The sequence below is a fragment of the Rhinichthys klamathensis genome, unplaced genomic scaffold, assembly GCF_029890125.1.
Source record: "Rhinichthys klamathensis goyatoka isolate OS25496 unplaced genomic scaffold, OSU_Roscu_1.1 h1tg000722l_1, whole genome shotgun sequence".
Taxonomy (NCBI): Eukaryota; Metazoa; Chordata; class Actinopteri; order Cypriniformes; family Leuciscidae; genus Rhinichthys; species Rhinichthys klamathensis.
The window spans coordinates 602,812-619,706 of NW_026607137.1; the positions used below are offsets into that span (position 1 = coordinate 602,812).

Here is a 16,895-nt window from a genome sequence, read left to right on the forward strand (position 1 = left end):
TAAACTGCAAAAGACCAAAAATGTCCCTAATGCAGCACAAGGGTTAAAAAAAGGTAAAAAAAAAAAAGAAAAAAAGAAAAAAAAAGAAAGTGTGTCACAACAACATATATCTCTTCAGGGAAAACGAATCGGTTACCTACCGTAACCTCGGTTATCTCTAGATGAGGGAACGAGTATTGCGTAAGCTAGCTTACGCTACGGGAAAGATGAATCTTTTCTGAAATATTGAAGCCAAAAATTATCCTTAATTTTGTATCCATTGTCAACGCAGTGCAGCAGCTGCAGACCTTGAGCGGGCTAGCTAGCGAGCTCATTGGTTGCTCTGCGGCAACTGCTGCAGCCTATGGACGGACAGAAAGAACTCGCGTCCAATGAGAGGCGCTCGCGCCTTCATCACGTCACAGCCCGCCAAACTGGGCGTGGCTAGAGTGTATATTAGCGAGGTCCGAAGGCTGCTTCCCTGGTTTTCATAGAATGAAGCGAAAATCGCTCGTGGCTCAAGCACGGGCGGCTACGCAATACTCGTTCCCTCATCTAGAGAGAACCGAGGTTACGTTAGGTAACCGATTCGTTCTCTTACGAGAGGTTCTCTCGTATTGCGTAAGCTAGCTTACGCTACGAGAACCCATTGTCAACGCCATGCGCGCCAAGCATCCATAGCATGAGCCCAGGGGGAGAAAACCCCGGGGAGCCCTATGAGTGGGAAAAGCATTTTGGCCAGCAAGAGCGCGGGCCAGTGTGTATGTAATACATAAGCACATAGTGGGAAGAGAGACAGAGCGGCAGTGTCGGTCTGTGGAGAGTTTCCCATCAGTGCAGCTCACCAGGAGAGCTGTAGCGTCTTAGACCGCTAGTAATTTTGCCTGCAGGGCGGGTACTTCCAGATTGTAAAATCTGACAAAGGTGGAGGGGGAAGCCCAGCCCGCTGCCACACATATGTCGTGAATGGAAATCCCGCTGGACCATGCCCACGAGGAGGCCATGCCTCTAGTGGAGTGAGCCCTAATGCCTAACGGGCATGGCAGGTCTTTTGACGCGTACGCAGCAGCAATAGCGTCCACTATCCATCTAGACAGTGTCTGTTTCGAGGCGGCGAGACCCTTGGTGCGAGACCCTTGGTGTGCCCTCCGAACGAAACGAAAAGCAGCTCAGTGCGTCTGAAAGAGGCAGAGCGCGCAGTATACAATCTCAGTGCTCTCACAGGGCAGAGGAGATTGGCGTCACATTCGCTATCGGATGTTGGCAGAGCCGATAGGGAAATGATCTGCGCTCTGAACGGGGTACCGATCACCTTGGGGACATAGCCGTGTCTAGGCTTTAAAATGACCTTGGAGTCATTTGGTCCAAACTCGAGACACGCGGGGCTGACAGACAGCGCATGAAGGTCTCCCACACGTTTGACTGATGACAAGGCAGTCAGAAAAACGGTTTTGAGTGAAAGGTATTTCACATCCACGGATTGAAGCGGTTCGAAAGGAGGGGCTTTCATAGCTTCGAGAACCATAAAAAGATCCCAGATAGGAAACGATGGGGGGCGCGGGGGGTTCATCCTTCTAGCTCCCCTAAGGAAACGGATGACCAGCTCGTTTTTTCCCAGTGACTGGCCGTGCAGGGGTTCAGCGAACGCTGCGACGGCCGCCACGTATACTTTGAGCGTGGATGGGGACCTGCCCTTATCCAATAGAACACGAGCAGCGGCGAAACCCCACATGTCCGTGGGTCCAGATCTCTGTCGGTGCACCATTTTAAAAACACAGACCATTTGGACGCGTAGAGTCTTCTCGTGGAAGGAGCTCTAGCGTGTATGATAGTGTTCATAACTCCCTCTGGCAAAGCGACGGGTAGTTGTTGATCACCCACGCATGCAGCGCCCAGCGCTCTGGGTGGGGATGCCAGATCGTGCCGCGAGCTTGAGAGAGGAGATCTGATCTCACTGGAATGGGCCACGGGGCAGTCAGTGACAGCTGCGTAAGCTCCGGAAACCATGTCTGATTCTCCCAGCGCGGGGCTATGAGGAGCACCGAGCAGCGCGTTTCCCTGATCCTCTGTATTACCTGTGGCAATAGCGAGACGGGAGGGAAGGCGTAAAGCGGGCGGTTGGGCCAGTCTGGGCCAGCGCGTCCTCGCTTTTCGAGAAAAATACTGGGCAGTGAGAGTTCTCCTCTGACGCAAAGAGGTCTATCTCTGGTCTGCCGAATAGGCGCCATAACATCTGGACTGTTAGAGCGTGCAGGGACCATTCCCCTGGGGGAATATTGTCTCTGGACAGTCTGTCTGGGCCGTCGTTCAGGTGGCCTGGCACATGCGTCGCTCTCAGCGAGCGCAGATGGCACTGGGACCAACTCAGTATGGGTTCTGTCAGGTGGAAGAGGTTCCTGGACCTGACACCGCCTTGACGGTTTAGATAGGATACCACAGATCTGTTGTCCGACCGGACCAGGACGTGGTGACCCTGAATGACCGGGAGGAAGTGCACGAGCCCGTACTCGACCGCTATCATTTCCAGACAATTTATGTGAAGGAGCTTTTCCTGCACTGACCATAGGCCAAACACCAGTGAGCCCGGTGCAGACCGCGCCCCAACCCGTGTTGGACGCGTCTGTCGAGATGACTTTTCGGCAAGATACAGCTCCCATCATCACTCCCCGCTGATACCATTCGGCCACTGTCCAGGGCTGCAGAGCTGAGATACAGGTCTGAGTCACTCTGATCAGCTGGCGGCCTGTGGCCCAAGCCCGGCGAGACGCACGGGTGTTTAGCCAATGTTGAAGCGGGCGCATGCGCAGTAAACCCAGCTGGAGTACTGCTGAGGCTGAGGCCATGTAACCTAGCATCTTCTGAAATAGTTTCAGAGGCGTGAGGTTGTTCATCTGAAAAGATGCGGCTAGTCGCTGAACACGGCGCGCGCGCTGTGTTGATAAGCGAGCCGTCATAGCCACAGAGTCTAGCTCTATTCCAAGGAAGGAAATCGCTCGACTGGGCTGAAGTGAGCTCTTGGTCCAATTGATTGTGAGACCCAAGCTGTTCAGATGACTGAGGAGAACTGTCCTGTGAGACAGCAGCTCCGTGTGTGATTGTGCCAAAATCAGCCAATCGTCCAAATAGTTCAATATTCGCAAGCCCTGGCTCCGCAGGGGTGCGAGCGCCGCGTCCATGCACTTCGTGAAAATACGGGGTGCTAGGGACAGGCCAAACGGAAGGACGGTGTATTGATAAACCTGACCGTCGAAGGCGAATCTCAAGAATGGCCTGTGACGGGGATTTATCTGAATCTGAAAATAGGCATCTTTCAGATCGAGAGATATAAACCAGTCCCCCTGGCGCACGTGCGCGAGGAGTTTCCTGACTGTAAGCATTTTGAACGGTCTTTTCACAAGCACCCTGTTCAAAAATCTGAGATCCAAAATCGGTCTGAGGCCGCCTTCTTTCTTGGGAACAAGAAAATAACGGCTGTAAAACCCCGACTCGCTCAGAGAAGGTGGCACTCTCTCTATGGCCTTTTTGCACAGAAGGTTTGCTATTTCTGAACGAAGCATGCAGGCTGCTGCCGTGTTCACAGTCGTTTCGAGCCGCGCTCGGAAGCGGGGAGGGCGGCGATCGAATTGTAGCAAATAACCTTTTTTTATTGTGCTTAACACCCATTTGGGTATACCTGGGATAGCTTCCCACGCTTTGAAGCGTAGCGCTAGAGGGTGAATGGCCAGATCGCCCTGATTGCCGCACACAGCGAGCTGAACAGAATATGTGAGCGCGCTTACTGTGCTTATGCATGACGGCTCGCAAACATGATCCGAGGCGGCGGTCTGCGGCGGCTGTCTGAGCGCGATCTAGGGCGGCCGCCCTGTCGACGCTGAGAAGTCTGGCTGTGCTGAGCTGGGCGCTGTGCAGGGTCTCGTGCAGGAGGCTGGTCACGTGGGCGGCCTGCAGAGGAGCTAGCGCGACGAGGCAGGAAAAGGTTAATGGCTTGGGTGGCTTTCTGGACTTCTGAGAAGCGGTCGATAATGCCACTCACCGCAGACCCGAAGAGACCGGAAGGAGAGAGCGGCGCGTTGAGGAACGTGGCGCGTTCAGTTTCTCCCATGTCGGCAAGCGTTAGCCATAGATGTCTCTCGGTCACAGTCAGCGCGGCCATGCACTTCCCCAGGGCTTGGGCTGCAGCTTTTGTGGCGCGAAGGGAGAGATCCGTCGCGCTCCTTAGGTCAGACACAGCCTCTGGGTGCCTGTTTTTCTCATCCCACTCCCGGAGAAGGTCTGCTTGGAGGATTTGCAAGACGGCCATGGAGTGCAGAGCGGATGCGGCTTGGCCGGCGGCGGCATAAGCGCGGCCAACATAAGCGGAAGTGGTTCTGCAGGCCTTAGACGGGAGCGCGGGCTTAGACCGCCATCTCGCAGAGGGCGGGCAAAGGTGCGTTGCGACCGAATCCTCGACCGGAGGGATGGAAGAGTAGCCCTTCTCGGCGGCGCCATCCACCGAAGAGAGAGAGGCGGAGGCATGGGAGCGGTTCCTGGCAGAGAGAGGCGCGCTCCACGACTTAGTGAGCTCGGCGTGGAGTTCCGGCAGGAGCCTGACCACTCCTCGCTGTCCGAAGCCATGACGGAACAGCAGTCCTTGGGGGGGGGGCTCCGGCGATACCAAAGGCGGTGCGGCGGCTTTGGCTTTGAACGCTTCGAGTCGAGCCCGCAGGGTCGACATCGGAAGCTCCTCGCAGAGGTCGCATCCGCCGTCAGCGAGAGCGAGCTCTGCGTGCTCCAGTCCCAGGCAGAGAGCGCAGAAGAGGCGGCGGTCTCCGGCGCTGAGAGGGGCGCGGCATGAGCCGCAGGTGGTGCGAGGCATCTTTACAAAGACGCTCGTGCTCTTTTGTGATAGTTCACTGAGGAACTAGCTAGCTCTAAAAAGGATACGTCACCGGATGGCGTAGCTTGCCGGATGGCTGAAGGTGGCGAAGACGGCCGGCTTCTTCAAGCGCTGTCCAAGCTCACTAAAATGCCCCTCAGATGGCGGCGCGGCTTCTGTGGATCAGATGCGAAGAGCTTCGCTGAAGAGATGAAAATCAGGGAAGCAGCCTTCGGACCTCGCTAATATACAGTCTAGCCACGCCCAGTTTGGCGGGCTGTGACGTGATGAAGGCGCGAGCGCCTCTCATTGGACGCGAGTTCAATCTGTCCGTCCATAGGCTGCAGCAGTTGCCGCAGAGCAACCAATGAGCTCGCTAGCTAGCCCGCTCAAGGTCTGCAGCTGCTGCACTGCGTTGACAATGGATACAAAATTAAGGATAATTTTTGGCTTCAATATTTCAGAAAAGATGAATCTTTCCCGTAGCGTAAGCTAGCTTACGCAATACGAGAGAACCTCTCGTAAGAGAACTGATCAAGGAAAACATATGCCTAGAGCACCTCCTAGCTGTCATTATATAAAACGCAAAGGAAAAAAACTGCAACATAGCGTTCTAAAAATATAAACAAGCTTAGCAGAAGTTATTCTGATAAGAATGATTTCTAAAGGTTGATTTCTAATTCTAAACTAATTAACATAATAATGGAAATATTAACTAGTTTACAACTTAATTTCTCATCAGGCACTAATTTGCAGACTCTCATTACAATTCGCAGTTGTGCAGTTACTTGTTTAAAGAGCAATGGAGACAAAACAGATCTGAGAGAAATTTAGAAAAGGAGAATTAGAAACAAAAAAGGAAGGAAAGAAAAGTACCTTATTGGAGTGTTTTACTGAAATCGTTAACCTGGACGAATTAAGGGTTGGGTATGTGATATGTAACATCTGTGAAGCGCTGTATGTAGGCTGTCAGTAAACTCATAAAGCCTATATCCAACCTTTGCTTGGGTGGTTGGGATGAACGTATTTAATTTCTTGTGTGTGTGTTCGGGAAGTTTGGGGGAGGTAAAAGCCTGTGTTTAGGCTAATAAGGAGATGCAATTTTGCATATAACATATAACTAAATGTTAATTTCAAAGCAACCATACTTGAGTGTAATATCTTCTTCAAGCTTAAAACTGAGAATTAGAATTTCCCAATCCTCTGTTGCTAATTCCAAAACGTCATTTTAGAGCTAGTAGCAATTAATAACTGCATTAGTCTGCTATCAATGCACTGAGAGAGAGAGAGATCAAACGTGTGTGAATTACTAGCATCTACTAATAGCGAAACTACATTTATTTGCACCTCGCTAGGTGAGAAACGTCATGTAGCTTTTAAGTTGCTAAACTATTTTACTGATAAAATCTTCAGAGCATCGCTGACAACATGCGAGTGTGTGTCTTTACCTGTACTGTACGTGCGTTTGAGTGGGAGAGAGTGTGAGGAAAAAGATATGTGCCTTTCTATAATAACTAATAAATGCATAATAAAACTTAATTTTGTGGCAAAAAAACGTGGAAATAATTTGTCGTTTTTATCCTATTGTTTACTATATTTATTTGTTCGGTCAGTGTTGTTGTGGGTTTTGGTTCTGCAGGCTGTTTAGACCTTATAACTGAAGTCATTTGGCGAGGTGATATGGAACCAATGCAATGCCAATATATGTATATATGTATATATATATATATATATATATATATATATATATATATATATATATATATATATATATAATGCTGTCCAATGCGTTCAAGACCTGCCTTAATAGTCTTGGCTCATTTGAACAATCTTGTCATTGTCAAGTCAATGGATTTTTTTTTTTTTTACATGTATCAGCATGTTTTAGCACATTGCTAGCATGTTTTAGTATGCTGCTAGCATGTTTTAACACGTTGTTAACCACATTTAGCATGTTTCTAGCATGTTTTATCACATGGTTAACATGTTTCTAGCATGTTCTAACATGTTTGCTAGCATGGCTAGCATGTTGTTTGAATGTTTCTAGGATTTTGTAACCTGTTTGCTAGCATGTTTTAACATTGCTATCATGTTTTAGCACGTTTCTAGGTTATTTTAAGATGTTGCTAGCATGTTTTGCTAGGCAGTTGCTAAGGTGTATGAGGTGGTTGCTAAGCAGTTGCTAGGGTGGTTGATAGGCAGTTGCTAGAGTATTCTCAGTGGTTTGCTAACTTGCTAGGATGTTGCTTGCTATATGGTTGCTAAGCAGTTGCTGGGGTGTTCCGAACCACCCCAAGTCTCTGGGATTGTTCAGAACATTGTGATTCAAAGATATGAAGACTTTGGTTTGCAAGGACCACCAATAATAATTATAAGTATGTGAGATAACAATAGTGATGCTTTTCTGTGCAAGCACAACTAAGTTTAAATATAATATAAGTCAGCATAATTACAAATCTTTGGGCAATAAACAGCAGTCCAGCACTTCACACTCGATCCAAGATCCCTCAATGCATAGCTCAAAGATGTAGGATCGTACTCCCAAGAGCAACTCAAGTTATTCTGAAGGCAATGGCAACTTTAATTATTATTGGTTTCTTCAGTTCCGTGTGCTGCTAGCCTAATAGCTGTTTAGCCTTTGTACAAACAAATTAGACTGTCCTTGTAATGTATAACATTTGCTCACAGTATTATACATAACATTAAATGAATGTAATTCAGTTAATTTGTTCTTTCTCTGTTCTTTCCCCTTTCTTAGTGGGGATCGAGTGTGTTTTTGTGCTACAAGAAGTCAGTTTCCGCCTCCAACTCCATCCCTTATAAGGCTGGTAAGTCTTAAGCCATCTCTGCCTCTATTTCTGATTCTGCCTCTTTCTCTCTCTCTCTGTCTCTCTCCCTCCATTATTTTGTTTATTTTTTCATTCCTTTGATCTCAGGTGTTTGATTTTTACTGTCAGAATCTTTCTGACAGTGCTTTGAAAAGATAGGCCTACTTTTAAATGTCACCCCTGCTATTTCACAGTAAATGGCACTCCACTCAGATTTCCTGAAAATGAACACTAACTCTACAAAAAAAAACAATTGATTAAGCATACAGCAGCCTTCATTTTATAGAAAAGATATATGTGCGGTGGTTTTATTTGTAAAAAGCAGTCTGTCTTGCTGGTTTTATTTGTAAAAAGCAGTCTGTCTTGCTAATACAATTCTGTGAAACGTTTCCATGTCTCTGTGAAACAGTGTCTGAAAGTCCACCCCGGAAAGTGTTGCGCACTCTTCATATATTCAATACGTCGCTCTGCTCATAAATTATGTCTGTTTGATGTGTTAGTTAAGGGGCTGAATGCTTTCATGCTTCAATATGGTAGTCATGACCTTTCATCCTAGTTTGTCATAGTTTACTTTCTGTCTGCAAACAGCTGGGGTTTTTTTTTTCTCTCTCTCTCTCTCTTTTTTTTTTTTTTTTTTACAACATAATAATTTAAATGCTTATACCATAAGCCAAGATGCTAATGATACTTCCTAATTTTAGAAACATGGCACACATTCAAACACAATGTTTCTAATAAAACTTTTCATTTAAAGGTCTGATCTTTCGTTATCCTGAGGAGGACTATGAGTCATTTCCCCTCTCTGAGTCTGTACCCCTCTTTTGCCTGCCTATGGGGGCCAATATTGAGTGCTGGGCTCCTAGCACACGCTACCCTTTACCCATCTTCTCCACATTTGTCCTCACCAACTCCAATGGGGAAAAGGTAGAGTAAAATGTCTTGATGTCAGTATGATCCTACTATCATTTAGCTATATGTGTGAAGTGCAAAATGGTCAAATGTACTTTCTTCATTCTTTTAATTGTGGTGACATATTACATTCCTTAACTGCACCTTAGTTAGCTGGAAGACATTAAAGTCCCTGTAAAGTCAAAATTAAGTATGTGTTCTGAGTTTGTCACACCACAGAAAAATGTGTTATTAGTCACCCAGCCAAATTTGAATGATAAAAAAAGCCTGCAAGTACATAAAATAAGCTATCAAAATCTTGAAAAAATGAGCAGTATTCTCTGCTCTCAAACGCTGGGGGCGTGTCCACTGGCTGCGCTGAAGCCACGCCCACTCGCGGGAAAGCTGCCGTCACCACACTCAACTCTACAGCTGAAATGGATGCACGCACTCCCGATGATGGCACCAGTTGTCGGCGCGACAGAATGTGAATATGCTCTATAATATTGTTAGGAGCGGCCAGCCTCAGCGGCTTTAGTGCGTCATCAAGTAGGGGCGTGTCCAGGAGCTCAAGGGCTCCAGTGCGTCATCGAGCCCCGTTTTAGCCCCGCCCAGAAAATCCGGAAAATAGCAATGGTGAAAAACTGTTTAACGGTCTAACTCCACAATTCAGTACTTCACAGTTCACAGTCTTTGTAATATGTTTAATCAATACATTTCTAACATTTATAATGTGTTTAGAATTTTTTTTTTTAAATTGCCTTTACAGGGACTTTAAATGCTACCTAAATCTGTTCAGTAATAATTGATGACATGGGTTTGAATTCCAAAAGTAGTTTTATAAAAGGTTTCTGTGTTTCATCAGGTCCTATTTCTTTTTTCATCTGCAGGTGTATGGAGCTGGAATACAGTTCTATGAGCCGTATCCTGTGGACGGCCTCAGTGAGAAACAGAAGATCCAGCTGGGTCTGGTCTCCACTGTAGAAAAAAAGGTCATACCCAACCGTACTGTCAACACCAACAAGTGCATCTGCCTACTGTCCCGCTGGCCTTTCTTTGAGTCCTTCAAGAAATTCCTCATGTTCCTTTACAAGCTGTCAGCCAATGGAGTCAACCCACTGCCCATTGAGAAGTACAAACAGATTCTTACTTCAACTGTAGTTTACTTTTGTGACTTTTGTGTTAAACAGTACACTTTAACTGTGTCCCAATTTAGAGGCTGCATCCTTCGAAGGAGGAGAGGCATAGCCTTTGAAGTCTGCGATGGTCGATACTGTGTGTTGTTGTTAAATGCGACGGTCTGCCCTATGGAGGATTGATCTTATCGTCTAGCAACTGTGACAGTTGCCATTGATAAGCGGCAATAACGTTTTTTGAAAGTTATATTCAACTGTCTAAAAAACAAAATGGGGTTCACAACCTGTTTAAATGTATTCACCGTGGTCCAGTTTTTGTACATAATAAAGAGTATAATCTATATAAAGTTGCATCTTATTAAGATGTAAGTCAACATTTGAACCTTTAATTTAAAGCTTTAAAGTTTTTATTTTTACATTTGTATCGTTATATATTTGAGAAAGTTGAAACCCAATACACTTATACAATAAGTGTGACCCAGCATTTTCTCTCAAAAAATCCTGTCCTCACCGATGCGCAATGAATCTTGGGATAGGCTAGGCTACCTTATTCGAAGGACACGCCACTGTGATGCAGCCTCTGAATTGGGACTAGTGCTGCATGATTAATCATATCGCAATTGCGATGTCAAGCCTATGCGATTTATATGACGCAAAATGCTGCGGTTTTATGAAATAAATAAATGCATGTGTGGACATGACAACCCATTCTCTCTGAGAGCTGTTTGCACATTTTCTACACCACTAATAAAAAGAAGACCAGTCAGTTTCAGTTTAGACAGTGGCACGTGTGGAGCGTATGCTCACGTCGTGACTTTTTCCGGTGTGCAGCGCATAGACCAGGTGAAGATGGATGCCGAACTGGTGGCCAGAAAAAATTCTACCCTCTGTTATATGGTGATATTTTGGCTATAAGATAACCAACACAGAGCAGGGCTGCCAACTCTCACTCATTCAGTGTGAGACTCACACAATTGACACTTTCAACACGCTCTTACGCCACACATCCATTTTCTCACGCACCAGAATATGTGCACTAAATATTTATTATATTTTTACTTATATCATTAAAAGATTGTAACGTTGTTATTATACCCTAGTAAAAACCACATTATATTTAATTTGAGTTATTTTTAACCTTTAATAATAATACCAGCTGGCAGGGCTCTCTGTATGTATACAGCATTATGTGAGATTTTTTTTCTTGATAAAAATTAACATGCATCTACTGTACCTAATATTTATCCAAATGAATCAATATCGAATCAAGATCGGAATCATATCACAAGATTTGAATTGAAATCGTAAAATTTGTGTCAAGCCATAATGAAAACAGTAGCCTACCAGTCATTGTAACATGTTGTCACTAAACTTAACAAAATTCTGTTTAGTTACCAAATGTTTTGACAATCACAATACACTTCTACAGTTGAGCAATACACTTCAGTATTATCACTAATCCGTGTATGCATTTTCCTTGAGAACCAAGCAAGTTGACTCATGAAACCATTTGTTTATTATATCGCAATATTGACCTCAATAATCACAATATAACATTTTCCCCAAATCGTGCAGCCCTAATTGGGACACAGCTATTTTATATTCAGTAATGTTATCTCTATTTTTTTTAAATGACAATAACAGTATTTTGCACAGTCTGAATCCAAAACCTAATGAACAGGCAATTCTCTTCCAAGACAGCATAACCAATCATGGAATCTTATAAGTGACTGATTTGAAAAGCTGTGCATAGATTGTTACTGACACAATATAATTCTAATAGAATTTGACATTAACGTGTTGCTAAGCTAATTATATTGTAGTCTAATAATCATATAAACACAGCACAAAAACATTGGGTGAAATAGTACAGATTTATTTAGACTGATTTCTTTAGTGACAATTTTCAGTGTTTAATGAAATATTTATAATCAAGATTTCTCTCTCTTTGTCCACCATCTTGGATTTAAATTTATATATACTGGATTTATTTTATTGGATTTATATTTACTTAGCTTGTCGCAATTCCTAACTTTTGTAAAAGCCTTTGAATCAGGAGTGTGTCTATAAGGCCTTAAAATGCAGCCTACATAGACACCTCACTACGTTTTGAAAAAAGAAAAAATTAATTTGAGTGAAAAGTGAACATCAGAGTTCACAGTAACTATTGCTGTCTATAACTGACACTTAGACCAAGACAAATTAATGTTGTTAGATATCAGCTTTGCAGCTGGGATATCAGTATATCTGTGTTAGCAGTAAATCACCTATCTGTGTTTTTAACAAAACTGTTAATTGTTTGACTGTGATATCGAGATATGAGCTGGGTTAATAAAACTTTTGTTTTTTTCAGACACATATCCCACTTCATGCACAATGTCTCTTTCCCTTCACCCCAGAGGCCAAGAATACTGGTCCAGGTGAGGACTGTCTTTTTTATTATAGATAATTATTATAGATTATAGATAGATAATTATAGATAGATAGATATTATATATTATTAATAGATAATTATTGTAGATTATAGATTTTATTATATAATTTAGTTATTGCTTAAGTGTTCTGTAATCATATATTTGTTTTGTTTTTTTCCTTCCGACAAGCTGTCAGCACATGACACCTTAATCCTGTCCCAACCTGTTTGTACACCTTTACCATTAAGGTAAATGATTTCTGTGTGATTGAGAAATAGACATACTGTTGCTTTAGATAATGAAATATGAAACAAGGGGCATTTACTGGAGTTTAATTTATTCATTTTTCTTTGGACACTTTCATGGGCTGCTTCCCACAGAATTTTGTAAGATTATGGGGTCCCTCTTTGACATCACATTGCACAACTGACTATATTGTTATTTAAATAAAGCACAGCCTTTGGCATTTTGAAAAGTGCATTAATCCATCGGTTCCCAACAGGGGGGTCGCGGCCCACAAGGGGGCCTCAGCGAGCTCTGTGGGGGGTCGCGTCATATTTTGAAAGGGGTTGAGCAATGAACATTAAATAAAAGTCCTTAAAAAAATTTCTGTTAAAAATGTACAAAATGTATATAATGAGCGAGTTCATCATGAATCTATTTTCCAATCCGTGTTTTTGTCTTATCCTGAACCACTATGGTACACCTATAATAAGTGTTTACATTGGGACTATTTTACACTGGTTCGGATCGCTGCCGCTGCGGAGTAGCCCAGTGCCTGCGTGACTCGTCATTGACGTACACAGAGAGAAGTAATTCCGGCTACAATGTTCTTCCGAAAGATGCAGCGGCATTATTCTGTTAATAAACGCAAGTTTATTATCGCTCGCTATAGCGCCAAAAGCGTAACAAATAAAGCCTCACATTGATAAAGCCTCACAAATAACATGCAAGTATTGAGGCCCCAGACAACAGTCATTTAGTAATAGCCTATATTCTTTCTTTTTTTACCTACACACCAGTGTGAATATTTTTGTTTTTGCATTTCAAATAGGGCCGATATATAGGCTTCTCCTAGGCTTACGTTTTTAAATTACAAAGGGCCTACTGGTGTTTTTGTTATTGTATTTTCAATATTGTAGGCTATTATTTGTGCATAAACATACCGTTTGTTTGAAAACAACATATTTTATCATCCTTGCTGCAAGCTTACAAGAGCGAAAAAGGGGAAAAGGGGGTCTCAGACAAAAAAAGGTTGGGAACCACTGCATTAATCCATCCCACGATTTTGTTTTAGCTCTGCTAAAGCAATGCACAGAACACAATGTTAGAGACCTTTATGTCATTATTAGAAGTGTAAACAATATTTTCAGTTTATTATGAAACTATGGCAGGACACATTAGTTTTCTCTTCAAGTTGGAGTGGTGGTGGTTTTACTATCTAAAGATCAGAGAAGGATTGTCCACCCAAAAGTGTAAATTCTGTAATTTACTCTCCCTCATGTTGTTCTAAACATATAAAAAATCTTCTGTGGAACATTATTGGAGATATTTTGAAGAATGTTGGTAACCAGTTTCAGTTCCCATTAACTTAAAAAAACAAACAAAAAAAACATTTGACCATGAAGTTATCTGACCACTTAAATGAGTGTTTTAAGTAAGTGAAAAGGGTCATTAAACCCACAGTTTTGAAAGTGTTGCATATTACATCAGTCACACAATATTTTTTAATATTAAGGGGATGGTGCTAAACTGGAGTTTTTACACATGGGGTGGCTAGGGGTGGCTTAGGCTACTTCAGGGGGCCCATAGACCATGAAAGAAAATTAGTGTATAACCCAACTTAGCATCAAAAAAGCATGAATGAATCCTAGGATTGCTGATTAGAGGTAGAGGTGATAATTCACATAACCAGTTTTTTAATGTGGTAGATAGTGTGGTCCACATTAGCTAAACATTCCTATACCATAACTTGTGACACTGTGACTGTTAATATTCTCTAAATATTCAGTGTTAATATACATTAACAACGTGTCGCACCGCCGCACATCAAAACAAGAGGTGAAAAGAAATGTCAATCAGCATCATACTGTCTGTAGCAAATTAAATTTTGTGGTGGTAGCCACAAGTGCCAGCGCTGTCAGTGCCACCCCGGACACCCATCTGGCTCCACCACTGAAGTTCCTGTAATGCTCCTTTAAATTCTGTCGACAGCATTGCTTTAACAAATGATTTGTATTCATAACTACTGTAAGTGTTACAGTGGAAGTCTAAAGGGTAGGCATTGCATCGAGATAGACTTTAAAAGGTTTTAAAAATAGTCTCATGAATGAAACATTATGCATGTTAACATGAGACTAGTGTGATAAAATTGCTTATTAACCTTGTCAGAGCAAAGTCATAGCCAGTAATCTTGGTAGCTTTCACACAATACATAACTATCCACAAATGACTGATTACATGGAGCAAACTCCAAACACCGAAATTACACTGGCAGCACACAATCAGAAGTTCTTCCTAGAACAGTAGTTCTACTATTAAGGCCTGTTCACATTAAGGTCGATAACTATAATGAAAACTATAACTATACCGTTTTTAATAATCATTCTAATTCCATGGAAATAGGAATTCCATATCACAACTGTAACGATAATGACACACAGGAACGATATCAATGGAATCACTTTCAGAATGATTTTTGCAGCTGATGAACAGCCAAATCAGAATCCACCTTTTAAAGAGATTGAGCATTTAAAGCGACAGGCGACATAACTGCAACCCATGTTATTGTGCGTTGGTGAGCGATAATATAGTTATTGTTATAATTATTGTCTTTGGTGTGAACGGTCCAGTAAAAAGATTATTATTCAACATTACAACTCAAATAACACATAAAAATATATATATAACAAAAATACCATCTAAATACACATTTCTATTTTTAAACCCTCTGGAGTGAAGTAGAAGTGAATGAATATATAATAATACATTTTAAATGGTGCTATTGAATGTTCTCCTTTCAGAAGAATGACAATCTAAACTTTATAAAAGTATGTGTATATTAAAATGTCTTTCTTCCACCAATTAAAACCACTTCTGTAAAATTAGCATCTGATTTTTTGCTTACGTAGACTCCCATTCTCTCTTTTCGTCTTCTCCATTCTCAGTGGAGCAGACTACGGTACACTGCTCATGAATCTGGGCCCAGAAAACTGTGCCACACTGCTACACTTTGTCCTGCTGGAAAGTAAGATCCTGTTGCACTCTCTGAGACCAGCTGTACTGACTGGAGTGGCTGAGGCCGTTGTGGCGGTAAGTGTTTGGTAAAAAAAAAAATACTTTAGGGTAAATTCACTGAACAGTTGGGCCACTGTTGCACTTTTACAATATTTCCCTGAAAAAACATTTGCATTTATTCTTATAAAGCATTCTAAAGATACAGATTTAGGTAACCTGATCACAGTGGTGGAGTGATGTTGTTATAGTCCTAGTAAAGTATGCCAGATTATGGTAGTCTGCTGAATCCTCCTTAATCATGATTGGAAATTACGTTGCAAAGCAAATTTTATATATATATATATATATATATATACAGTATATATATATATACAGTATATATAAATATATATATTTATGTATATATTATGTATGTGTGTGTGTTATTATTTCTTATATTATTGATTAAATAGGACATCATCATCATTATCATACTCCTTCCAGATGATCTTCCCATTCCAGTGGCAGTGTCCGTATATCCCTCTTTGCCCTCTGTCTCTGGCGGGGGTCCTCAACGCACCATGTCCCTTCATTGTGGGTGTTGACTCTAGATACTTTGACCTCTACGATCCCCCACCCGACGTGGTCTGTGTGGACTTGGATACCAACACTATATACTTGTGAGCACCCTCAATCTATAAGATTTAACATTTGGGAATTTACTGCTCTATTTGTGCTTTATTTGTTTAATTTTTTAGGCATGCTTATTTTCTGCCTTTTTTTTCCCCCTTTATATTTGCAATGTGTTTGTTTTAGGTTTGATGAAAAAAAACACAGTAACTGGAAGAATCTCCCAAAGAAGCCCTGCAAAAGTCTTATCAACTCTCTAGGAAACCTGCACCAGCAGCTTGCCACTGGTAAGATCTCCTTTCACCTTTATAGCTTTATTATTCACTGAAAATATTGCCCTCTGCGGCATCTCGAAAATATCAGAAAATTCTTTAAAAAAAAAAAAGCATTTGAGCATTTGTTTCCATACAGTTCGGCGTGAAGCACTTGAAGGCTTGGCAGTGGAGATGACCCCTATCGAGGCAGACTTCACCTGGCATAAAAAAAAGACAGAGTTAGAGATGGAGATCCAAGAGGTGTTCCTGCGCTTTATGGCCTCCATACTGAAGGGCTACCGAACCTACCTCAAACCCATCACACAGGCACCTTCTGATAAAGCTACTGCTGCAGACTCACTCTATGACCTGCAAGGTAACTCCTACAGCCGATACCTGTGTAGTCTAGTCAAGTCACCTTCATTTCATATAGCGCTTTTAACAATATATATTGTTTCAAAGCAGCTTTACAGTTATAATAGGAAATTAAAGTAACAGATTGTTTCAGCTTTACAGCAGCTCTAGAATAAAGTTATTGTCCGGCTAAAGTTAGTTTTGATTGATTCACTTCCGTTGCAAAGATCATTAGTTATTAACATATGGGCAGCATACACGACACCGTTCTAACAGAAAACCCTTAACGCGCTCCGGCCCGCTCATTCGCACAACAACAGTGCCTGGTGGCTCGAGAACAC

General features: G+C 42.5%; 1 protein-coding gene across 3 annotated transcripts in view; it reads left to right on the plus strand.

Moving 5' to 3' along the window:
* Positions 1–16,895, plus strand: part of dennd4c (DENN/MADD domain containing 4C) — a 127,556-nt gene that overhangs the window by 52,298 nt on the left and 58,363 nt on the right. For all 3 annotated transcript variants that reach the window (XM_056242336.1, XM_056242333.1, XM_056242335.1), the window contains exons 4-12: positions 7,593–7,662; positions 8,417–8,586; positions 9,441–9,682; positions 12,040–12,106; positions 12,290–12,348; positions 15,268–15,412; positions 15,821–15,996; positions 16,133–16,233; positions 16,358–16,576. In XM_056242336.1, coding sequence (XP_056098311.1) covers positions 7,593–7,662; positions 8,417–8,586; positions 9,441–9,682; positions 12,040–12,106; positions 12,290–12,348; positions 15,268–15,412; positions 15,821–15,996; positions 16,133–16,233; positions 16,358–16,576 — 1,249 coding nt within the window. The remainder of the gene's footprint in view (positions 1–7,592; positions 7,663–8,416; positions 8,587–9,440; positions 9,683–12,039; positions 12,107–12,289; positions 12,349–15,267; positions 15,413–15,820; positions 15,997–16,132; positions 16,234–16,357; positions 16,577–16,895) is intronic.